This window comes from Jaculus jaculus, chromosome 7, assembly GCF_020740685.1.
Source record: "Jaculus jaculus isolate mJacJac1 chromosome 7, mJacJac1.mat.Y.cur, whole genome shotgun sequence".
In the NCBI taxonomy this organism is placed as follows: domain Eukaryota; kingdom Metazoa; phylum Chordata; class Mammalia; order Rodentia; family Dipodidae; genus Jaculus; species Jaculus jaculus.
Window position 1 is genome coordinate 39346603 of NC_059108.1, and position 26131 is coordinate 39372733.

General features: G+C 46.4%; 1 protein-coding gene and 1 non-coding gene across 8 annotated transcripts in view; both read left to right on the forward strand.

Moving 5' to 3' along the window:
* The window catches only part of Scml4 (Scm polycomb group protein like 4), a 141984-nt gene that overhangs the window by 94761 nt on the left and 21092 nt on the right, over positions 1–26131 (forward strand). For 5 of the 7 annotated variants that reach the window (XM_045154658.1, XM_045154659.1, XM_045154661.1 and 2 more), the window contains one exon: positions 4184–4378. The exons of 1 other annotated variant lie outside the window; for it this stretch is intronic. In XM_045154658.1, the coding sequence (XP_045010593.1) occupies positions 4184–4378 (195 nt within the window). Of the gene's footprint in view, positions 1–4183; positions 4379–18459; positions 18658–26131 lie in introns of those variants that run through there. One more of the 7 variants, XM_045154664.1, reaches the window with a different exon arrangement.
* LOC123462403 lies at positions 22283–22490 on the forward strand. The gene has a single exon (XR_006638227.1). It is a non-coding gene; the product is annotated as a small nucleolar RNA U3 (small nucleolar RNA).

Consider the following 26131-nt stretch of genomic DNA (forward strand, 5'->3'; position numbering starts at 1 on the left):
AGCAAGTGCGGCCTTTCTGTCTTTGCTCTCTCTGTAGCCTCAAGGCCTTGGCACGTGGGGGAAACAAGGCCAGAGTGGACAAGCCTGGTCATGTTTTGCCTGGCTGAGGGAGTGCCCAGGAATCTAGGGCAGAGCACTTTCTCCTGGCATCTTGGGACAATACTGTAGCACTGGGCAGATGCATCATGCTGCCACCTGAGGGTCACTAAGGTAGCTTGTTATGTTACAGATGGAGATGGAGGCTCAAGAAGGCACCATGGGGCTGGAGAGATGGCTTAGTGGTTAAGGCACTTGTCTCAAAAGCCTAAGGACCCATGTTCGACTCTCCAGGTCCCACGTATGCCAGCTGCATAAGGTGCCACAAGCTTGCAAGATTGGCCATGCACACACTTCTAGAGTTCTCTTGTAGTGGCTGGAGGCCTGGGCGTGACAATTTTCTCTCTCTCTCTCTGTTTCTGTCTCTCTCTCTTGCAAAAAAAGAAAAAAGAAAAAAAAAACAAGGCACCAAGGTAACCTAAGGAAGGAGGGGACTCAGGAGAAATATCAAGGTGCCCAGTCTCCAGGTAGAAACGGATCCTTGGACCACTGCTCTCCAAACATGCCCATGTCACAGCACACAGAAGGTGGTCACATGGGTGCTCATAAAAAGGGTGAAGGAATCCCACCGTTGCAGGCATCAGCATCATAGAGCCCAGCAACCTCCCACCTCACCCGCCAGGAAGCTCTGCAGCAGCTGTGCACTCCTGGAAGGAGATATTATTGTGGTTGTAGGAATTCTATGATCTCTTGCAGGAGGTGGGATTCCCTGAACACTCACAGGAGCTTTTGCACTCTGATTCATGGGACAGGCCCAAGGTCTTACAACCTTCTCATTGTGGGTCCATTTTCTCTCAGAGTATCTGAGGCAAGAGACAGTGCTCACACTAAGAGAGAATTTCTAGAGTGGCTGGGACGCGCATGGTGGCAGCTCTGTGACTGATCTTTCTAATCAGAGCCACATTGGGTATTGAAATGAAAGACAAGTGTCACATAGAAGCCACGTGACAAGCCAGGCTAGGCCCTTGCTTCCTCATCTGTAATGTGGAATAGGACCCTTTGGTCCCATCCTCACAGCTAGGAGGCTGTGAGGCAATGAATAACAAAGATTTTACCAAGAAGAAATGCACTCTTTTGATTTCTAATTACAATCAGTGCTTTGTGCTCTAAAGTAAAAACGAACTCTAATAGCGCTTTCCATCTGCCAGCCTGTGGGAGATATGATGTAAATAATCAGGTTGCTGTGAGTGGTGGAGGACAATGTGGGAACAGAAAGTCCTCTCTGAAGTGTCCTTGTGTGGACCTTACGCTGGAGCTGGAACAGGGCCCATGTGGCCAGACAGGGAGAAGAGACAGGAAGGACTCTCCTCAGGGTTGTAGGAATCTTGTGCTATTTCTCAATTCTGGCCACTGCCTGGAAATGGAATTCAGCAGCAGTAGGGAGAGCTGATTTTCCTTTGATAAAGACTCCCCTTGAAGGCTTCCCTTAAAGAAGGTCTCTCTCCACGCCCAACCTCCGGTGACAAGGAGTTGGAAACCTCAGTGTGAACTCAGAGGTATATAGATGTATCTATGTGTCTGTATTGCAGTCAAGTTCGCATTGCTGGTAGAAATCACCCAACCAAGAGCAGCTTGTGGGAAAAAGAGGTTTATTTTGGCTTATAGACTCGAGGGGAAGCTCCACGATGGCGGGGGAAATGACAGCAAGAGCAGAGGGTGGACATCACCCCGTGGCCCACATAAGGTGGACAACAAGAACAGGAGACTGTGCCAAACTCTAGCAAGGGGGAGCAGGCTATAACACCCATAAAGCCGGCCCCCAGCAATACACCACTTCCGCCTCCAGGAGGCTTTAATTCCCAAATCTCCATCAGCTAGGAACCTAACATCCAGAATACCTAAGTTTATGGGGGACAACTGAATCAAACCACCACAGTCTGTATCTGCCTCTTCAGACACATAGAAAGAGATATACATAGATATGTGATGTGAAATTGGAGTCCTTGGAGGGGTTAGATCTTCATAAAGATGCTGGGGACCCCCAGGTCCTTGAACCCCAACTTTGGGTCCTTGTCCAAGTTATCAAAGAATTGAAAATATGGACTCAGAGAAGGGTAAAATTATGAGATTCATTTGAGGGAGAGTTAAGATTTAAGAGCGAGGGCTGGAGAGATGGCTTAGTGGTTAAGCGGTTGCCTATGAAGCCTAAGGACCCCAATTTGAGGCTGGATTTCCCAGGACCCACGTTAGCCAGATGCACAAGGGGGCACATGCTTCTGGAGCTTGTTTGCAGTGGCTGGAAGCCCTGGCTCGCCCATTCTTTCTCTCTCTCTCTCTCTGCCTCTTTCTCTCTCTGTCACTCTCAAATAAATAAATAAAAATAAACAAAAAAATTAAAAGATTTAAGAGGGGAAGCAAAGCATAAAAGCACCCTAGTCAAAATAAGTTCTCCCCCATCCCAGCCTGGCTGGAAGAGGAAACCTGGAAGGTCTCCCTCACATGCTGCCCTGGAAGGGAAGAAGGGAGGAAGGACAAAGGGGAGAAGGGTATAAGGAGAGAAGGGGCTTACACACATGTCTCAGGCCTATGTATATGAGCCAGACATCTAAGATTAGAATGAGCCTAACCATCTGGCTCTGGTGCTATGGCAGGGGAAACCTGACTGGTTTGTGGGCCCAAGAGGAGCTGATTGGAAAGGGCTCACCCAGGAGGACTAAGCCTGTGAAACGGAGTAAGAAACAGGAAGCTGTTCAGGAGGTGGTTGTTTTCAGCCATCTTGGATGACACTGGATCAGACACCAGTTTCAGTCTGGTCAAGGCAGGGATGGTGGCATCCATGTTTGTGTGGGCCAGTCCCTAGCTAACTGTCTAGCAGGAAAGAGCTATTTTGCTCCTAATCCATATCATATGGGAACGAAGGTAGCCACATGGATAAGTAAGTAATTATAGCGGGGAGCACACATATACCTCTTCACTCTGCCCACTCGCAAATTCTGAGGGCTCAGAATCACTGACACCCCACAACAAGTTGCTCATTTGCTGTTCTCACTTGAACTCTCAGTATCAATAGTCAATACAAGGAAGGAGTAGACTCGGGAGGCAGAGGGGAGGAAGATCACTGTGAGTTTGAGGCTAGTTTGTGACTACAGAGTGAGTTCCAGATAAGCCTGGGCTCGAGTGAGATCCTACCTTGAAAAAAACATATATATTAATAATAAGGAAACAGGACTGTTGGGGAAATGGCTGAATCTGTTCTGGAGTAGAGAAAATATTTACATGAACCAGAAACATACTGAAGCATTTCCATCTAAAATAGTGCTAAATTAAGTGGGGAGGGACCACCATAGAGACAAAGGAATCTCTATGGTAAAGGAGTCCAGGAGAATGCCTGTAGGTGAAACCTGGGTAATTTGAAGAACAAAGTAAGGAAGGTAATGGTGGAAAAATGTGTGTCTTAAGATAGAAATAATGAGACTACACTGAAATGAATAAATGACTGAATAAAGAAATGAAAATAGGGCTGGACAGATGGCTTAGCGGTTAAGGTAATTGCCTGCAAAGCCTAAGGACCCATGTTCCACTCTCTAGATCCCACACAAGCCAGACACACAAAGGTGATACAAGCACAAGGTTGCACGTGCCCATTAGGTGACGCGCCTGGAGGTCGATTGCAGTGGCCAAATATGAAGAACATGGTAGAGGAGCTTGGAGCACGCTGCCTTAGCCAGCTGTTGAAGGTTAACCCTCCAGGGGTGTCATGTGGGGACCATGTACCCTTAGTCTGAAGTCCTGGGAAGGGCACTTTGCCTCTGTGATCTTTCTCCCCCAAGATCCCATGACAGTAACCACATCATGAGAAAAATATCAAACTCAGAGTGAGGGAGATTTCTCAAAACTCTTCAAAGCTGCAGTCAGGAGAAATGAGGGACTGAGAGATTAAGGCGATAATAACTAAAAGCAGTGTGGCATCTGGCTGGAACCCTACAGCAGCCAACAGGCTGAGAGAGACTTCAGGGGTAATCCAATATGGCCCACTTAGACGTGAAGTGAGAGCCTGGTGCACAGAAGTCCTTCCTGGGGCCATCCTGCCCACTCCCTGGCGGGGTCTCCCGTGCCCGGCTCTGAGTCGCTGTCTCTGGTTTTCCAGTCTCGGCTTCTTTTGATGGCAAGCAGCACCTACGGAGTCTGCCCGTGGTGAACAGCGTGGGCTACGTCCTCTGCTTCCTGACCAAGCTGTGCCGCAGCCTCCTGTGTGACAACCTCTTCAGCCACCAGCCCTTCCCAGGCAGCCTCGGTGCCTCTGAGAAGACCCAGGACAGAGAGGAGGGGAGGAAGGACACAGGTAGGGCTTGTCAGCTTCTCCTGCGCAGGTGTCTAACCTCTGAGGGTGCCTTACCTCCAAGCCCGTAGGTGAGGTGGCTGCTGAGGGAATCGGGGTGTCTTCTGAGGCCTCATGCTTGCCTCTGTCTTAGAAGCATTCTTAGCTGGGACTCCGGTGTACAGACCATTCCACTGCGTCTCCACTACTGAGAGCTGATATCCCAGCTCTGTGGCCTGTGTGTTGGAGCAAAAACACCAAATCACAACCACTGAGGGATTTTCTTGTTTCTTTTCTTTCTTTTTTTCTTTTTTTGTTTTTTTCTAGGTAGAACCTCACTCTAGTCTGACCTGGAACTCACTATGTATTCTCAGGCTGGCATCAAACTCATGGCAGTCCTTCTACCTCTACCTCCCAAGTGCTGGGATTAAAGGCATGAGCCACCATGCCTGGCTTCTGAGTGGGTTTTTTTTTTTCTTGATTTTTATTATTATTTTTTTTTTTGAGAGAGAGAGAGAGGATAGAGAATTGGCATGCCAGGGCCTCAGCCACTGCAATGGAAAACTCCAGATGCTCGTGCTACCTTGTGGGCATGCGTGCCCTTGTGTTTGCCTCACCTTTGTGCATCTAGCTAACATTAGATCTAGAGTGTCTAACATGGGTCCTTAGGCTTCTCAGGCCAGTCCCTTAACCACTCAGCCATCTCTCCAGGCCATGAGTGATTTTCTTTACAGTAAAGAAACTCCTGGGTATTTGTTCATCTCTGGAGTAGATAAGGACTCTGAAACTAAGGAATTAAGCAATCCCAAAGAATCCAAGCTACTACCCCACATCAAATATGTCTTCTAATGAGAGCTGGTATTCCCCTCTCACCAGAGGATAGAAAGGGTACAGCTGTACGGCTGTGTGTGAGCCACCAGACACAGAAAGGCTCAGGATGAAAAAGTGGCCAATTGGCACAGCAGGGCACGTGCAACCTTGTGCTTGTATCACCTTTGTGTGTCTGGCTTGTGTGGGATCTGGAGAGTGGAACATGGGTCCTTAGGCTTTGCAGGCAATTACCTTAACCGCTAAGCCATCTCTCCATTGCTGTCTGCCTGTGTGGCTACATACCAGAGTCAGGTGCTCCTTCCTTCCTTGGCAGCTGGAGTGATGGATTGCAAAGACTTCAACACGAATCCCAACGAGATGCTGACATGATTTGTACAAGCCAGCCGTAGTGGCACACATCCATCATCCCAGCACTTGGGAGGTTGAGGTAGGAGGATCAGGAGTTCAAGGCCTCAGACACAGAATGTGTTTAAGGCCAGGCCAGCTCTGAACAGTCTCAAAAGAAAAATGATTAGCATGATCATAGGAAAGTTTTTGAGGAATAAAGTCAGGACTACAAATAATGAAATGTTATTTATTTATTATTTAGTTGCAGGTCTTTGCTCACAGATAGATTTGGAGTATTAAATAGAAGTTTAATTGCAATGAGTAGTTGTGTCTGCTACAGGCCAGACATATTTTGTATCCTATGTGCAATATTAGCACTTGGGAAGTGGCAGCAGTAAGATTGTGAATTTGTGGCAAGCCTGAACTACACAGTGATACTGTCTCAAAAATGAATGAGGTACTGATTAATGAATGATGAATAAATGAATAAGCCCAGAAAGCAGAGAAATTTCCATTTAGGTCCTGAGCATAGGTTTTCTTGGATAATAAGCATCAAGACCTTTGCTTACAATTTTACTTTGATCCCTCTGACACCCTGGAAATAAGAAGACATTTGGCCATTTCATAGAAAAGTTCCAAGTTGAATGTGATTTGTGTGAGCAGAGGCTATATATGTCTATGCTATTTTTTATGTCTGTCTATATGTATTTATAAAAAATCCCTATCTTACCAGGCATGGTAGCACATGCCTTTAATCCCAGCCCTCAGGAGGCAGAGGTAGGAGGATCGCCATGAGTTCAAGGCCACCCTGAGACTATATAATGAAGTCCAGGTCAGCCTGAGCTAAAGTGAGACCCTCCCTTGAAAAAAAAAATCCCTATCTTGACCTATGTTTCCTATATTATATAAAAAATTAGAGGTACTGATGTAGAATACTCCTTCTGGTTCTGATAGCTTATACAAGCCTTGGAGAACTCAAAAGCATATTCTGTTTTTTTAAAAAAATACTTTTATTTTTTGAGAGAGAAAGTGGGAGAGAAAGAGCCAGAGAGAGAGAATGAGCGTGCCAGGGGCTTTCAGCAGCTGTGAACAAACTCCAGACACTCACGCCCCCTTGTGTGCATGTGAGACATTGCATGCTTGGGTCACTTTTGCATCTGGCTGTACACATAGGATCTGGAGATTCAAGCAAGTGTTCTTAGGCTTCGCAGGCAAGTGCCTTAACTACTAAGCCATCTCTCCAGCCCCAGAAGCATATTCTTTTTTTTTGTTATATACTGAGAATACTTTATTTGCTGGTAGAAGTTGCTAAAAATGCACAGAACAAATACCAATAGAAAATGCACTGTAGTTGAATCTCCCTATTCTATATAAAATGAATGGTGTACAGCATCTGTTGGAAAAATGGCTGTATGGACATTTATTATTTTATGCCCACTTATAAATAAAAATAAACCCTTTTATTCAAGAGTATATAAAATCTGGGACTTAATATCCATATCCACATAGGGTGTGTGGTTTTTGGCAGAAATGCACGGTGTCAGAATTTCATCTTAGCTTGTCAATGTTCTGTTCTTTCAATATTTCTGTGTTCTACAAGGTCAACCAAATCCAGTGAGCTCCAAAAATACTCTTCGGTGATTAGGATGAGCTGCAGAAGCATATTCTTAAGTGAGTGATGCTCTACTGGACCTTGCAATGGGAATAGCGGAAGGATATGGTTTCATTTCCCAAACCCTTGCCTCATTGTTGCATTCATCAAACAGTGGACCCATAGGACATGATGAAGTACATTAGTCATGTTTCCTACAGTCCTTGAAATTTATCTGTGGGACCAGATCTTCCCCAAAGATGGATGGCATTTAGAAGGAATGTTGTGATTTTTGTTTTGGTTCCTTCCATATTTCAAAATGTTCCCAGATTCAGAATTAATATGGCTGGGTCTGTGCAGTAACTGAATTTAAAGTTTCACTCAAAGATCTCACTACTGCAGTGCTCACTCCCAGCCCGGCTTCTGCAGCCCACTAACCCGCAGCAGTAAAGGTGTCTTTGTGGTTTGAATGTACAATGTTCCTTATAGCCTCAAGTGGTTGTGATTAGTTCCCAGCTGATAGATCCTTTGGGAGGAGGGATCTTGCTGGAGGTGTGCTGCTGGGGGCGGACCTTGGGGTTAGTTACTCCAGCCTATTGGGTGCTCAGAGCCAGCATGCTCTTGCTGTTCCACTGTGCTACCGGTGTATGAAGATGTGAGCTACTTGCCACACTGTCTCTACCAAACTCCACCTTGAAGCTATGACCCAGAAATAAACCCTTCCCTCCCACCAGCTGCTTCTGGTTGGGTGTTTTGTCCTGGCAAGGAGAAGGGAGCGGCTACCATATGATTGCTTTCTCTTGATCCCGATTGGTTTCAAAACTCTTCACAGCAGTGTGGGGGAAGGAGAGGAAAGAGCCCCAGGAGCATTTGCTTGACAGACTAGTATAGATTGACACTGGAGCTTACCTTCACCTGGGGACTTTTGTGTGGGTTCTTTGGTGACCATGCCATCTGTCATCTGCACCTTCCTGCATATGCACAAATAGTTGCACCTCTTCTCTGGATGACCATTTATACACATTTCCTTCTTTTCCACCTGACGCCACTAGGGATCAACTCTAGTTATTTTCTCTCTCTCTTCTTCCAGCCCCTTTCTCCCTCCTTCTTTGATTCTTCCCTCCCTCCCTCCCTCCCTCCCTCCCTCCTTCCCTCCATTCTTTCTTTCTTTCTTTCTTTCTTTCTTTCTTTCTTTCTTTCTTTCTTTCTTTCTTTCTTTCTATGAGCATGCCAGAGCCTCCAGCTGCTGCAAATAAAATCCAGATGCATGCACCCCTTGTGCATCTGGCTTACCTGGACAGTGGTCCTTACTTAGGCTTTGTAAGCAAGTGCTTTAACTGCTAAGCCATCTCTCCAACCCCCTCTTTCTCTTTATTTATTTATTTATACCTCTTCTCTGGGTTGTTACTTACATGCATTTCCTTCTTTTAAACCTGAAGCCACTGGGGATCTACTCTAGTCTCTCTCTCTCTCTCTCTCTCTCTCTCCTTTATTTATTTACTTTCAAGGAGAGAGAAAGAGAGAATGGACACACCAAGGGCTCTTGCCACTGCAAATGAATTCTAGACACATGTGCCGCTTTGTCCACCTGGCTTTATGTGGGCACTGGGGAATTGAACCCAGACTGTCAGGCTTTGCAGTGAAGCCCTTTAACCACTGAACCCTCTCTTCTTTTTTAAAAAATGTGGTGCAGAGGATAAACCCTGCAGGGCCTTACACGTGCAAGGTAAATGTGCACACGCGCACGTGTGTGTGTGTGTGTGTATGTGTCTTTAGATAGGGTTTCACTAGAGTCCATACTGACCTGGAATTTGTGATCCTCCTGCCTTGTGGGCCCTTGTCCTGGGGTTTCAGGGAAGTGCTATCATGCCCAGTCATTCTAGCTTCTCTGTGCTGGAAAATCCTGTCTTGTGGAAAGAATTTCAGGTGATCTTCCTGCAGCTCTCTCTTTGGGTGGGTGTTTCTGGTCTGAGAGAAACATTCATACCTTCTCTATCTCAACAGTCTCTGGGTGTGGTGGTTTGATTCAAGTGTTCCCCATAAACTTAGGCATTCTGAATGCTAGGTTCCCAGCTGATGGAGATTTGGGAATTAAAGCCTCCTGGAGGCGGTGTATTGTCAAGGGTGGGCTTATGGGTGTTATAGCCAGTTTCCCCTTGCCAATGTATGGCACACTCTCCTGTTGATATTGTCCACCTTATGTGGGCCAGGGGGTGATGTCCACCCTCTGCTCATGCCATCATTTCCCCCTGCCATCATGGAGCTTCCTCTCGAGCCTGTAAGCCAAAATAAACCTCTTTCCCCTGAGCTGCTCTTGGCTGGGTGATTTCTTCCAGCAATGTGAACCTGGCTGCCACACTGGGCATGCAGGCTGTGCCTTGCAGACACTTCTCCTTCCTTCTGCCAGAGGACAGGTATCTAATAATTCCCACAGCTATGTTTGAAGCCATTGGGAACAGACCAGAGACTTCTTCCATAATTTATCTTGTAGGGAACCTGTTTCTCAGTCTCTGCAATCTACTTGCAGAATAGATGTGGATAGACATCTACTGGGTAAAACTGGTCTCCTCTTTCTCGTCTTTCTCCTCCTCTACTCTTTTTCATTGTTTCCTTCTCTTCCTCAGACACACACTTTCTGTCTTTCATAGGAGGTAATATTTAGTGGTGAACATGATTGAAAGTAGGGGTCAGCACTGTGGGAGCTTCTCCAAAAAGCAGAGCCTAGCCAGGCATGGTGGTGCACACCTTTAATCCCAGCACTCGGGAAGCAGAGGTAGGAGGATCGCCATGAGTTTGAGGCCACCCTGAGACTACATCGTGAATTCCAGGTCAGCCTGGGCTAGAGTGAGACCCTACCTTGAAAAGAGAGAGAAAGAGAGCCTATTACTATTCCTTATCCAGGTGACCACAATTTGGGACATATTTGACCCCAAGCCATCAGGGATGAGGTACCTCCCAGCCACCACATCTTCAAAGTCATCTGCATGGACTTGGTGAAGGCCCACTTCTTTGAGATACAGATCTTTGAGCAGTCAGGGAACTTGAACTTGGCCCTGCAGCTTGGTGTGGATGGACATGATGGTTTGGCCCATTTGAACTCTGGTAGCTGTGTCCTGTGACTTCCCAAAGGTATTCACATACTTGCCTGGAGTCTGTCGGCCCCAACGTGGGACAATAGATGACATAGAAAGGATAGAACAGCACTCAAGGATGAAAACCATCAGTTTTTGTTTGTTTGTTTGTTTGTTTGTGTTTTAGATGAGGTCGCACTCTAGCCAAGGCTGATCTGGAACTTACTGTGTAGTCGCAGGCTGGCCTTGAACTCACATGATCCTCCTACCCCTGCCTCCCGTGCGCTGGGATTAAAAGTGTGTGCCACCATGCCCCATCCTTGTCTCAACTTTTTACCTGGTACCTTTTGGTACAAATATGAATAGACTTTAGAGCAGAGTTGTGGGGCTGGAGAGATGGCTTAGTGGTTAAGCGCTTGCCTGTGAAGCCTAAGGACCTGGGTTCGAGGCTCGATTCCCCAGGACCCATGTTAGCCAGATGCACAAGGGGGCGCATGCGTCTGGAGTTCGTTTACAGTGGCTGGAGGCTCTGACATGCCCATTCTCTCTCTCTCTCTCTCTGCCTCTTTCTCTCTGTCTGTTGCTCTCAAATAAATAAATAAAAATAAACAAATTTCTTTTTTAGAGCAGAGTTGTGTGTAGTCATCTGGTATCACGGAGCCACAGAGTGAGAAATTATCCACTCTTGCCTTCTCCCACCCCAGGTCAGCAGTGCGGATCTTAGAGACAGCGCAGCAGAAGTGAAGGGAGCAGGGTACGAGCAGTGTCATGAACTCCGTCATCCATGTAGTCACTGTGGACTCCCCTCTTTGTAACGCAGGAGGCCACATGAAGCCCAAGCCACTTGCTCAGAGCCACATGGAAATGTGGCATAGGGAAGGACCTGCTGCCTGCCAGGCCTGTTAGTGGGCAGGGTGCATCCTTGCTGCCCACCTTGAAGGATGACTGCGTGAGGCAGATGCTTAAACCAAGGTGTGGTGCTCCTGAGTCACTTCTAGCAAAGGATGCCACAGTAAAGCCAATGCCGGCTTGCCCTTAGCGGAACTCAGGTGAAAAGTGCAACCTAAGTGTGCCAACTCTTTTTTCCTTCTGGGTTTCCCACATCTACTCCGAGAAATGTTTTACCCTGAGTGGTAGTTTGAATGGAAGGCACCTATCGACTCAGGTGTTATTATTTTTATATTTTTACTTTTAAAAAATTATTTTATTTTATTTTTATTTGTTTGAGAGAGAAAGAGAGAATAGGCATGCTAGGGCCTCCAGCTGCTGCAAACGACTTCCAGATGCATGTGCCACCTTGTGCATCTAGCTTATATGGATTCTGGGGAATTGAATTTGGGTCCTTTGGCTTTCCAGGCAAATGCCTTAACTGAGAAGCCATCCTCCAGACCTATTTTTTATTGTTTTATGAGACAGAATTGGTGTGCCAGGGCCTTCCAGCCACCGCAATTGAACTCCAGATGCATGTGTGCCATCTTGTGTGCATGTGTGCCCTTGTGTGCTTGCCTCACCTTGCACGTCCGTCTTACATGGGACCTGGGAGTCAAACATGGGTCCTTAGGCTTTGCAGGCAAGTGCTGTAACTGCTAAGCCATCTCTCCAACCCTGACTCAGGTGTTTTATTAAAGCTTATAACTTGGGTTTCCAGCTGCCTGGCTAGAGGAGGTGTCAGGGGTGGGGGGCAGATCTTGGGATCCATGTTTAGAGGCAGGTCTGAATTCCAGCCCAAAGGAATGCAGAGAGGTCTGAGCTCTGAGGGGTCCCTGCTTGCTGCTGTTTGGTGTTTGCCGGCTGGTGGTGTGTCTCTCTCTGCTTGGACTTATGAAAGGGAGCCAGCTTCTTCTGCCAAAGATGAAACTTCCCTGGATCCATCAGCTTGAAATGAATCCCTTCCTCTCGTAAAGTGTGCCTGGTTTGGATGTTCATTCCAGCATCATGGAACAGACTACTAAACCCTGGTTCATTCACAGGACAGGCAGAGCCCATCATACCAACCACCACATGCCCTTACTTATCTCTCCAAAACCCACACAACATTCCTGCCACACTAGACCTCGTGCATCATTTGACCTGGTGCTTTAAATGATATATGAAATGATAGAGGAGGGCTGCAGAGATGGCCTAGCTGTTAAGGCACTTGCCTGCAAAGCCTAAGGACCCAGGTTAGATTCCCCAGAACCCACATAAACCAGATGCACAGAGTAGCTCACGTATCTGGAGTTCGTTTGCAGTGGCTAGAGGCCCTGGTGTGCCCATTCTCTCTCTTTCCCTCTCTGTCTCTAATAAATAAATAAATAAATAAAAATAAACTTTAAGTCGGGTGTTGTGGCACATGCCTTTAATCCCAGCACTTGGGAGGCAGAGATAGGAGGATCGCCGTGAGTTCCAGACCACCCTGAGGATGACATAGTGAGTTCCAGGTCAGCCTGGGCTAGAGTAAAACCCTACCTCGAAAAAAAAAAACTTTAAAAAAATGTTTAATAAAAAGTTATAATAGAGGAAAAAGAAGTGCAGAGGGAGTTATTAATGAATGGATTCAGAGCTTTAGCTTTTTATTTTTTATTATTTTTTTTGGTTTATTGAGGTAGGGTCTCCCTCTGGCCCAGGCTGACCTGGAATTCACTATGTTGTCTCAGGGTGGCCTTGAACTTATGGTGCTCCTCCTACCTCTGCCTCCCAAGTGCTGGGATTAAAGGCATGCACCACCACGCCTGGCCTGAGTTCTAGCTTTTTATTATGAAGAAAGTTCTGGAGATGGACAGTAGCAGTGGTTGCACATTACAGAAGCAACTGGTACCCGTAACCATCCACTTTTGGCTTACACGGGCCTTCAGGTGAGGTGCTGTATGTTCTGCTGCTTTGCTTCAATCTGTGGAATGGCAGGTGAAAACAAAATTGGTCAAGGTGGTAAATTTTATATTGGTATATTTTACCACCATTTAAAAACTTACTGGGTAAGGGGCCAGCCCAGGAAAAAGGAAGATGGGAAATGGAAGAAGACAGCATACTCCTAATTCCCCAAAGCTTCTTGACTTCCAGTGCGGGCCACAGGACTAGAATCTCACAGAAGGTGTGTGCCTTCTGTCACAGCCATGGGCCACACGAACAAAAGGAGCTGTCTGGGCCCACAGCGGGGTGGAGGAAAGGGAAGAATACATGGCCAGTGGTGAGCTCAGGTCTTAAGAATCCTTGCAGAAGGTTTTGATGGAAAGGTTAAAGAGAGTCTATAGGTCTGTGGCAAATACCAGTGCCATTGGGTGTTTTGAATGCACATTGTCACTAGAAAGCCAGCTGGGGCCCTTCTCACAGAAAAGGCTGGTACTCCAGGGGTGGCTCAGCCCAATTCTCTCTGTGTGTTGATGGAAGGTCACTTGGGAAAAGCTGTTCATGATATTTTCAATCATGTCTTCAATAAATGATGATGTCTGCACATATTTTAAAATATTACGATAAAAAGGAAACAATCTTGTTATCAAATCGGACTTTTAGAGAAAAATCTGGGCTTTATAAAATTTAAAATCGGTTTTACAATGCCCAGCTCTTTCTGCACAATGCCCTCTTAACATGGTAAGGCTCTTTCATGGCCTGCAGAGGCCCAGGAAATTACTTATCAATAGCTGGTGGTTAAATGAATGAATGAACGAGGGTTTCAGTAAATTGTTTTCATTGTCCAAGACCTTTAACTATGGGGAAATAGTATGCTAAGTGATGCTGACCACCATGAAAGCAGTTTAATAGACAGTATTTATTCAATAAGGCAAAGATAAGACTCCTACTGGGCAACATCATGAGTAAAATAATTTTCTGTGTTAACGGTGGTTATATCCAAAGCTCGAGCTTCCAGATGGCAATGATGGTAACCACAGAAGGTCTCCTACTACTTGGGATCACTCCTCCTGAGAGGGAGTGGGGAAGGAAGGAGTCTATGGGGATCAAAAAGGAGGTCCAACAAGCCTTTTCTTCTTCAAGGCTGTCCTCAGAATTCTTTGAAAAACACCTCTACCTCTCTCCTGCACGTTCTCCTCAAATCACATACTCCCTGGACTCCTCCCCTGCTCTGTGAGGCTAACACCTTCTGGTGGCACATTCACTCTTCAGTTTCTCCAGGAGCCACTCAAACCTGCCAGTAACGCTGGACACTCCTGGCTTCTCAGGCAACCCGTTGAGTTGGGGTCCTGCAGAATTCTTCTGTCTCTGGTGGGCCTGTCAAAGGGCTCTGGTGGAAAAGTAGATCAGGGGATGGGCCAGGCTTCTTAGTAGATCTAAGAGGTTGCCCACCAAGTTCTGCCAATACATCAGAACACGGAGACCACAAGGACTGATGGGAACCAAGTGTGTCGGTTACTTTTTTATTTCACTGTAATCAAAATACTTGACAGAGAAAATGGAGGAAAGATTGCTTCTGACTTGCTGTTTCTAGTGAATGAGGAAGGCATGGGGGAGAAAAATCTTATCTACGGCAATGGGAATGTGAGGTGGGGCCTTTTCACCACACTGGATTTGCAAGCAGAGAGTGTGGCTACAACCAGAGTGCAGCATGATCTTCAAAGGCTACTTCCACTAGTTATTTGAAAAATATTTTATTAATTGATAAGAGAGAGAGAGAATGGGCATGCCAGAGCCTCTTGCCACTGCAAAAAAAAAAAAAAAAAAAAAAATTCCAGACACATGTGCTACTTTGTGCACCTGACTTTACAGGGATACTGGGGAATCAAACTCAGGCTGGCAACCTTTAACTGTTGAGCCATATCCTCAGCCCCTAAACCATCTTAAAAAAAATACCTCATTTATTTATTTTACAGAGAGAGAATGGGTGCACCTGAGCCTCTAGCCACTGAATGAACAAACTCCAGATGCATGTGCCACCTTATGCAGTTGGCTGTATGTGGTACTGGGTAATCAAACCAGGGTCCTTAGGTTTTGCAGTCAAGCACATTAACCACTGATCAACCTCTCCAGACCCCTAAACCATCTTTTGAAGAAAAAGAAAAGTTCTCTACATTTCCTGGCAGAGAGTTGGGACTATATAACAGGGTATGGGGCACACATGCTCCAGCTGCTATGGAGTTGATGATTTCAACTTCCAGTCTGGATATGCCATCAAGAGGAATGACACGTGTTCCCTTTCTTCATCAGTAGTTATCTATTGCTGTGTAACAAATTGCCCACAGAACCTAGTGATTTAAAAGAACATTATCTTGGGCTGGAGATCTGGCTCAGAGCTTAAGGTGCTTGCCTGCAAAGTCCAAGAACCTGAGTTCAATTCCCCAGTACCTACATAAAGCCAGATGCACAAGGTGGCTCATGTGTCTAGAGTTAGTTTGCAGTGGCTAGAGGCCCTGGTGCTCCCATTTTTTCTCTCTCTCTCTCCTTCTCTCTCTCCCCCCCCCAATACATAAAATATTTCCTAAGTGTGTTGGTGCATGCCTTTAATTGCAGCACTCAGGAGGCAGAGATAGGGGAGTTTGAGGCTACCCTGAGACTACATAGTGAATTTCAGGTCAAACTGAGCTAAAGCAAGATCCTACCTCAAAAAAATTTTTTAATAAATAAAAAAATATTTTAAAAAGGGATTATCTCATAGTTTCTGTGCTTCACAAGTTGAGGCATTCACAGGCTGTAAGCATATCAAAATTCAACCATTCACGTGGCTTTTGACAAGATTCAGTTTCCCATGAGCATATGCCTCTCCAATGGACATTTCACAACTGGTAGTTGTGAGCAATGCAGTAGTCCCCACCCCCCTTGGCTGCTCTGTGTGTGTGTGTGTGTGTGTGTGTGTGTGTGTTTGTGTGTGTGTGTTGCTAGAACTTGAACACACCAGGCCTTGCACATACTGGGCAATCATTCTACCACTGAGATATGCCCCCCCCCCCCGCCACTACAGTTTCACTTTTCATGGTTTTAGTTTCCTGGGGTTAAACACAGTTTGAAAATGTGACATGGAACATTCTAGAAGTCAGTAGTTAATAAAGTTTCAATTGGGCAGCATTTAAGCCTTACGCCATCCCGCTTGGAACACGAAGCTTCCCTTTGTCCAGCATGTGCATGTGGTACATGCTTCCTGCCCATCAGTCACCTAGGAGCCCTCTGACTCATTAGACCGGTGTTCAAATAATCTTTGTGCAGTGACCCATAAGCACATCACAATGCTACACCTCATTTCATGTCACCACATAGCATGGTCCCCACACATCATCACAGAGAGAAGAATACAGTGAAGTGTGTCTGGTCATAGTTGGGTTTTTACCTGGGTTCTAAAAAACTGAACTCCAGTGATCTCAGGCCCTATTAGACCCTCATGCTTAAGCAGCAAATGCTCTTAACTGGTAAGTCATCTCCTCAGCCTGAGATTTCTTTTTTTCAAATGTCTTTTTATTTAAATTATTTTTATTTTTATTTCTTTATTTGAAAGAGGCAGACAGAGAGGGAGGGAGAGAGGGAGAGGAGGGAGAGGGAGAACTGCTGGAAATGAATTTGAGATGGATGCGCCACCTTGTGCATCTGGCCTATGTGGGCCCTGAAGAATCAACTTAGGTCCTTTGGCTTTGTAGGCAAGGGCCTTAACTTCTAAGCCATCTCTCCAGCAGCAAGCATTTTAACTGTGCTGAGCCATCTCCCCAGACCTCAGGATTTTTTTTTATTGTGGTATTCTATTCAATTAACTTTATTAATTAATTAATTTGTTTATGTTGAGATAGGGTCTCATGTATGCCAGGCTGGCTTCAAACTCACTTTTGTAGCTGAGGATGACCTTGAACTTTTGGTCTTCTTGTCTCCACCTCCTAAATGCTAGAATTACAGGAATGGAGCACCATGCCCAGTTGATGTGATACTGGGGATCCAGTCCAGGTCCTTGTGAACGCTAGGCAAGCACTTTACCAGTTGAGCTGTATCCTTAGTGCTGCACTGGGGTGTTTTGAGACAGGGAGGCTTGTTCTGTGTTTATTGGTACTGCATCTCTTACTGTGCCTAATTGGTAAATTGTATGCATACAGAAAACCGAATCATAGGACATGATGCTAGCCATAATTTCAGGCACACACAAGGGATCCTGGCACCTGTGTAATGTGGATGAGAGGGAAACACTGTATTAAACAAAACTCTAAACCAGGCTGGAGGGATGGCTTAGCAGTTAAGGCATTTGCCTGCAAAGCCAAAGGACCCAGGTTTGATTCCCCAGGACCCATATAAGCCAGATGCACAAGGGGGCACATGCATCTGGAGGCCCTGGCATGCCCATTCTCTCTCTCTCTCTCTCTCTCTCTCTCTCCCTCTTTTTCTCTCAAATAAATAAATATTTAAAAACTCTTAACCTTCCTTGAAGTGGAGATGCCTATTTAATATTTTATTTATTTATTTAAGAGAGAAAGAGGCAGATAGAGAGAGAGGATGGTTGCACCAGGGCCTCTAAGCACTGCAAACAAACTCCAGACACACGCGCCATCTGGTGCATCACACATATGTGGGTATTGGGGATTCGAACCTAGGTCCTTAGGCTTTGCAAGCAAGTCCCTCAATGGCTAAGCCATCTCTTCTGCCGGAGAGGTCCATTTAGAGCTGGACTCTCTATTTCAGGCATTCCAACATTGTTCTGACTAAGGATTACTTTTAATTTTCCTAAATTTCATAAAAGACCAAAAAGTGGAGAGAAGAGTGCTGTTGAGAAAGCAGAGCTACCTCTGTGGATTGTGGGGGACTGTGGGGAGGAGGGGGTCCCACCCACTTTTGTCTGCCCCCACTTGGGAGTTTCCTTAGGGTAGGGGCGGGGCCAGACTCCATGGAAGGTAGTCAGGGAGCCTGCTCTCCTCTTGAAGCCCAAAGGGCATCCATTATTCTAAACAGCTGACTTCAGTCAAAATTGTCTTTGGTCCAAATTTCCAAAGGAGAAAAAAACCCCAAACCATAGCTTAGAACAAAGTCTTGGGCAAACCAGAAACATCCAAGGGGACGAACGAAGTTCAGGTGTCAGACGTTAAAATGTTGGCTGGGCTGTGCGCCTGTCATTAAAGGGGGGGAAATGTAAATACACTGGAAGGGACCAGAGGGGAGCCCAGGCTGATGCACGGGCTGAGTGATCGGAGCTGGAGGCAAGCTTAAAGAGAAAATCTATACTGGCCCGAGACCAAGTTAATGGAAAATGTAATTGAGGAGAATGAAATGTGCAGCCTCCTAGGTGGTGTGGCCCGGTTGCCCTTTGAACCAAGAAGGCTGGGCCAGGAGGCCACAGAGGCCCTTGGGGAAAACGAGAGTAGCTTATCTGCTAGAACAAGGGGCGGTACTGAGCTCGGGAACAGAAAGTCTGCGGGGGAGCCTCGGCCAGAACCTCCTGAAAGGCTGTGAGGAAGGGTGGAAGCCTGATTTCTGCCACCCAGCACTGGCTTCGGGGGCCCGCGGCAGAAGGTCCCCTGCGGTCCACAGCATCTGGCACGAGCCCGCAGGAACGTGGACAAGGCCGCCCGGTGCAGGGGCTGGGCGTCCAGGTAGGCACCTACCCGACCCCCTCCGAGCGCTTCCCTCTAGCCTGTCCCTAGGCCCGGGCTCGGTGGAGTCTGTCTGTAGCATCCAATCGAGCCTCTATTACCCGAGCTTCGGGGCTGGGATCGGAGGTGCTGTGTGTGGGCTTTTCAAGTAGCCTTACAAGGAGTCCTCCTGAGGTTGCCCTGGGACCTGGCCAGAGCCTGGGGATGGCTGGCCGAGCTGAGCGGACCTGCTAAGGGAGGACCGTGCACGTGAGAAAGACCCGCGGCCAGCCTGGAGGGGAGCAGGCAGCAGCAAGGGCTTCAGGAGCTCCCTCCGTCCAGGCAGCTCCCCCAACTGCAAAGTGACCACTGGCCGGGAAGTAAGGAGGGAGAGGGGAGATGGGTAGAGAGGGAGAGAGAGAGGGGGAGAATATGTGTCTCAAGTCCGGAATCTTCTGGGGATCATAGCCCAAATTGGTATCATGTGACAAGAGTTTTGCAAGTGTAAGTGCCTGGTTGATTAAAATTTTTAAAAAATCAACAGTACATGTTCGCTTAACTGTCAGTATGCCTCCGTGTCCTCAGCAGTGAACTGAAGCTTGTTTACAAGTGTCTATATTGTTTTGCATACGGGTCCCCTTCCCCTCCCCCTATTCTCCCTCCTTTGGGACTCCTCTTTCCCCTGGCGCTTGGCCCCTCTTCTTACTTGGGCTTCTCTCTCTCTCTCTCTCTCTCTCTCTCTCTCTCTCTCTGACTTCCTCTGATCCTCCATAACTACAGTGTGTGTTGGGGGGAAGGGGAGGATCCCAGAAGCCCCATCTCTTCTACCCCTGGCCAGGCAGATGGAGGGAGGAAGTTTTCTTTCCCAAACAGTGAGTCTGAGACATGGATCCTGGAGATGGAGTGACCCTGACCTGTTCTGGAAAGTTCTTTGGGCCTCATTGATTTTTTTGCTGCTGGCTTTGAGACCCAGAAGCTGCCTTTAACTGCTGACCCGTCTCCCCAGCTCCATTCTTTCTTTCTTTGGAGGAGAAACGGCTTTTCAAGTGGTTTTGTGGCACAGTCCACAAACAGATACACTGTGGTGAAAAAGAGGCACGAGGCTTTCCTGAAAGTTCTCAGGACATCCAAACAGGGAGCAGATCTCTCTGCATGGCGCATTTGCCTCTCGCCTGAAGCAAGCTCTTTTGAGTGAACAAAAAGCAAATGATTATTTGTGTAGGAGAGATGGAATGACTGGCAAAGCGGTGTTGCAGGGACTGGGGAAACACTGCCAGCCTTTCACCCTGCTAGCCTGGTGTTTCCACCAGCAGTTAAACAGCTCCAGGGGAGGCTGGGCTGGGTCTTTTCCTTGGGGACAGGACAGCTTATTTCAGATAGAAGAGATTTTGTGAGTGTCCAGTAGGACATGCCCACCTGCCAGCACCCCCATTGGAAGGAGTCTGTGTGCAGTATAGATCCTCCAAGGGAGTGTGTTCTGAATGATTCCAGGCCTACTGGCCCCATCTGGTGTTCACTCTGCAATCAGCCACAAAACTACTTGAAAAGAGGTTTCTCCTCCAAATTAAGAAAGAAAAAATAAAAGTGGTGGTGGGTGGGGGGCTGGCTCAGCAATTAAAAGCATTTGCTTGGAAAGCCTGATGACCCAGGTTTGATTCCCCAGCACCCACACAAGCACAGATACATAAAGAGGCTCTGGTGTGCCTATTCTCTTTCTTCTCTCTCTCACTCAAATAAATACTTTTTTTTTTTTTAACAATGTTCCTTTGAAGACTACACTTTTAGGGATAATTTCTTTTTTGTCTCAATTTTTATTAACATTTTCCATGATTATAAAAAATATCTCATGGTAATGTCCTCCCTCCCCCCACTTTCCCCTTTGAAATTCCATTCTCCATCGTATCCCCTCCCCATCTCAATCAGTGTCTTTTATTTTGATGTCATGATCTTTTCCTCCTCTTATGATGGTCTTGTGTAGGTAGTGTCAGGCACTATGAGGTAATTTGATTTCTGGAGGGAGCACGCTGTAAGGAGTCCTATCCTTCCTTTGGCTCTTACATTCTTTCCACCACTTCTTCCACACCTGAGCCTTGGAAGGTGTGATTGAGATGTTACTCAGTACTCCAGTCACTTCTTTCCAGCACCATGATACCTTCTGAGTAGTCCCAAGGTCACTGCCATCTGAAAAGAGAAGATTCTCTACCCAAAGTGAGAGTAGCATTAATGTAAGGTATGAATATTGAGAAGTGCTTACTGGGCATTGATAAGCATAGTATATACATTTATCCAGACATCAGCAGATGTTACACCCCTAGGGCTCATGACTACCTTGTCTTAAGTTTTCAGTATCAGGGATGTATTCCCTCTCATTGAGTGGGCCTCCAGTCCAATTGGAGGGCAGTTGGTTTCCACCATAATAGACGTGCCACTATTGCACCCGTTGGCTCATTTGGCCTGGCTGGCCAATTATAAGGCTTGCAGTGTTCACTGTTGAGTATCTTCACTGGTGGTATCTCCTTTTCCCATTGAACTACATGTAGAATGGCTTCTTCCAGCTTTCTGTCAGCTGGTCTCAAGGAGGAAGTTATCAGCTCAGTTCCAGCAGGACTTCTCAGTTGCCTTGCAGCCCAAGTATGTGGAGTCTTCAGCATTAGGGTCTTACCATCTATTCCTGGTGGGAAACCAAGGGCCTCGGCAATGGCCTATAATGTTTTGGGGGCATCAGAGACCTCCCTGGCCAACAACTCACTGGAAGGTATCCCATCTCTGGCACTACAAGTTTTCTAGCAATGATCTATGGCTCCTGAGTGTTCCATTGCCCAAAACCAGATGATTCCATATGATTTATTTATATCCTCTTAGATTTTGATTAGCCCTCCATCCACCTTTCCTTTACTCAGTCTCTTCCCCTGACCTCACTTTGGGCCTTTTCGCCCCTGTTAATCTATTCTGCTACTTACATGTATACAATACCAACCTATTAAGTACCCTCCTCCCTTCCTTTCTCTTCCCTTTATATCTATTTTTTGGCTTACTGGCCTCTGCTACTGAGTTTTTTCCTTCTCACACAGAACCCCAATCATCTGTAGCTAGCATCCACATATGAGAGAGAACATGCAGTGCTTGGCTTTCTGGGCCTGGGTTACCTCATTTAGTATAATCCTTTCCAGATCCATCCATTTTCCTAAAAATTTCCTCATTTTTCTTTACCGTTGAGTAGAACTCCATTGTATAAATGTGCCATATCTTCATTATCCACTCATCAGTTGAGGGACATCTAGGCTGGTTCCATTTCCCAGCAATTATGAATTGAGTGGCAATAAACATGGTTGAGCACGTACTTCTAAGGAAATGAGATGAGTCTTTAGGACATATGCCCAGGAGTGCTATAGCTGGGTCATTTGGTAGATCAATTTTTAGCTGTCTTAGGGATAATTTCTTTATAAACAGTTCTTTTCAGAGAAAGAGACAGAGAAGGCAGAGAGAGAGAGAGAGAGAGAGAATGGGTGCATCAGGGCCTCTAGCCACTGCAAATGAACTCCACACACGTGTCGTGCATGTGGCTTATGTGGGTCCTGGGGAATCGAGCCTTGAACCTGGATCCTTAGGCTTCACAGGCAAGCACTTAACCACTAAGCCATCTCTCCAGCGCTCAGGGATCATTTCTATAGTATGTTACTAGAGAAGTTTGTCTGACTGTGTAGAGCACTGGAAAGCACGTGGAGGAGGCGCAGCATTCTCTCCTGAGTGTGCAGCCAGGTCTCGAGGTTGTTCTGCTGCCACTGCCACGGGCATTGATGATCGTTCCTGCTGTCCTTCGGGGGAGATGGGAGGGAGAGGATGCATTTGGAGTGGCAAAATTAGAGTAAAAAGAAAAGTGTTCCTTTCATCTCCTCAACTTCCAATAGTGGATTCGATCATGAGTATATGTCATAATGCAATTAACTTTGGAAGCTACTAGGAGTTCCACATACTTATAATTAATCTACCTGCATGTTGAAGAACAATGATTTTGAACATCTTGGAGCATGTATCCAGAGTCATCTTTTAAATTAAGGCAAGAGAGATTGGAGTAAAATATTAGAAAAAAATATATATGTATATATATATACATATATAATTTTAACATTAAGAATTATAGTACAATGACCCAGCTTTGAGGGAACTTGTAGAAACTTTTAAATATTTTTATTTATTTGCAAGGATACAGAGAGGACTAGCACTCTAGGATGTCTAGCCACTGCCAATGTACTCCAGATGCACGTACCACCCAGTGCACCCGGCTGTACCTGACTACTGGGGCCATTGAACCCAGGTGGACAGGCTTTATAAGCGAGTGCCTTTAATTGCTGGGTCATCTCCCCAGCCCCGGGGAAAGCTTTCAAATAAGAGTGCAGTTAGTTTCCCCTGTGGCCCCACCCTGCTTGACGACAAAGGTTGCTGTAGCGCACCAGATTCCCAATGGTTATGAGCCACCTTCACAATTTTTACTCCAGAGAGCTGTGGACTCAAGATATTCCTTTCAATTGATTGATTCCTTTTAACTTATGCCTTTCATCAGCTTCAGTACTGATATCATATCAGTGAAACAATTGTTTGATATGCTAATTATATTTTATTGACATATATTAAAACATATGACTACAAAGGCAACAGCTGGGTGTGGCGTCTCACACCTGTAATCTCAGCACTAAGCAGGAAGATTGCAATGAGTTTCAAGGCCAGTCGGGGCTACATAGTGAGTTCCAGGCTAACAGGGGCTACTGTTTCAAAAGCAGCAACAAAACCCATTTATCTATTGCCCTCAGCTGAAATGGGCCTCTCAAAAGAGGCGTATCTGGGGCTCAGCAGGTAAGAGCACAAACATGAGGGGAGAGAGAGAGAGGAGACCCGAGAATCACCAGGGCTCACTGAGCTCTGGGAAATAGCTCAGTAGTTAAAGGCGCTTGCTTGCAAAGCCTGATGACCCAGGTTCACTTCCCCAGTACTCATGTGAAGCCAGATGTGCAAAGTGGTGCATGCATCTGGAGTTCATTTGCAGTGGTAAGAGGCCCAGGTGCACTCATTCTCATTCTTGTTTTCTCTTTCTCTGTCTCTCCTTGCAAATAAATAAATGTTTTAAAAAGGAAAACACCCAACATTCTCCTCTGGCCTCCATATGCACATGTATGGAGCATTTGAATCTGCGCATACACACATGCATATGTCACACATACATCACATTGCACACATCACATATACACAAGCCAAAAAACACGTAGTAAGTCCCCAGCATCAGTATACAGGACACACGTGTCTGTGTGTGTGCATCTGTATGTGGAAACCAGAGGACAACCTAGGGGCTCACTCCTTAGGCACCATCCACCTTTTTTGAGGTGGGGCCTCTGACTGGCCAAGTAGGCTAGACTGGCTGGCCAGCAAATATCAGTGACCAACTGTTTCTCCCTCCCAAGCACTTTACAGATTGAGCTATCTCCCCTGCCTGGGATCTAATTTGGAAATAGCTGTGACCTAATTACAATGAGGTCCCGCTGGATTGGGATTGGGCTGGCTTTTAATCTCATGACCAGGGTCTTCTGAAGCACAGGGAGACTGGGGTAGAAACAGAGCCCACCAGGAGAATGGGAAGAGGGCAGAAACTGGAGGTATGCAGAGCCAAGGAACACACAGGAGGTGAGCAGACTTCTCCCTGCACCCCTAAAAGGCAGGTCTGCCCGAGGCCACCTTCATTTCAGATTTCTGGCCCTCAGAGCCAGGAGAGAACAGGCTGATGGGTTGATGTTGTCTGTAGCCACCTGCTTTGTGATAATTGCTGCCACCCTAGGAAACAAACAGAGCTCTGCTCTGTGAAAGTCATGGCCTGTCCTGCCATTGGGCCACGTTTGACCCCAATGAAACACCAGGTGGGGTGTTCTGTCCCTTTCAGTCCTGGATCACAATGATGGTCCAGCATCCCATCTGCCATTTTCACACTCAGTTATGCTGGGTTCCATTCTGTTGACACACACGAGGCAAATGATGTTTTAATCCGGTTTGAACAAGATTTATTATATCAACTCTTTTGTTTTGGTTTTCACTACTCGAAATTGATTCTAGAGCCTCCTTCTACTTAGGCAAGGGCTCTACCACTGAGCTATGTCCTTAGCCCCCTCTTTGATCTCTTATATACTTATTTTAATTTTGAGACAGGCCCTCACTAAGTTTCTTTTGCTGGTCTTGAGCTTTCTATTCTCCTATCCCAGCCTCTGGCATACCTGAGGTTATAGGCCTGAGCCACCATGCCCCCTAGCTCATCACATCAATTCTAAAGCCACTGTGGTCTGTGTATTGGACTTGCCATTCACACACGTCCCTGGGAAGCTGCAGCCAGGCCCGAGGCTTGGTGACCTGTCACCACAGTTACTCACCTGGGCCAGCTCTGGAGCGGGTAGAGCGCCCTTTGCTGGGTAGAATGCCATAGCTCAGTGCTCTTTCAGGACACTTTTATCTTCTGCTGAACTCCTCCGTATTGCAGCCTGGAGGCTGTTGCTTTTATTACCTTCACTCCCGTGGCCATCTGCAGCTTTTAAATCAATGATGTGTGTGTCCCTATGGTCCCCATTCCCATACTTGGCCATAGGAGAATGTGCCGTCCATCTGCTTCTGGATTTTTCCTTCCAAGCATAGATGGCTGAATTATCTGTGTTCTCTACGTGAGATTGTCAGAAGGCCAAAGGCATATTCAGTTCAGATTGAAAATATTTAATATATAGAATGGGTGTTTTACTAAATCCCTTTTCTCTGTTTATCACAATTCCACCTCAAGTTCTATGTCAGCCCTTTATAACATGAGTGTGAAGTCACCTGAGTAACATTGAAGTTCTTGTGAACCCTGGCTCCAGTGTTTATCAGTAAATATTCTCTAGATCACCTCTGTGCCAAACTCTGTGGCACGCACTCTTGTCCCTTCTTCACACATACCAAAGCCCCTCCTCTTGGAGCAGGGAAGAACTGGTATCTGAGCTATGAGAGCCTCATAATAAGGGGAATGTTAGGGTGCATGGCTTCTCACTGGCTTGAGGATGGTGCTGACCTGTAACAGGGGCCCAATAAACATGAGTTTTCCTTCTCTGTCCACTCCAGAAGCAGCCTAGTACATGACTCCATAGCCAGGGCTTTCTGGAATCCTCATGGTGATGGCTTCTGACCCAAAGGGGAAGAGATGCACTAGAGCCGTCAAGGTGAGGCTGCTGAGCTGCAGCTTCCCGAATGCATCTTACAGCTCTTCCTTGGCTGCATAGCATGCTACAGGGAATGTGCATTTAGCCTCCTCTGTCTTCTGCATCGTGGACACCGGAGCAGAATTGTCAGACTTGAGCACAAAACTCCAGAACGTGTTCATGGCCTTCAGTCTGCCAGATATCTCACTTCTATTGATGACCTTAAAAAAAATAATAACACCTCCGTTGGGATTTAGTTAGTATATCAAACAATTCAGACGTTTAAGGGTGAAGTT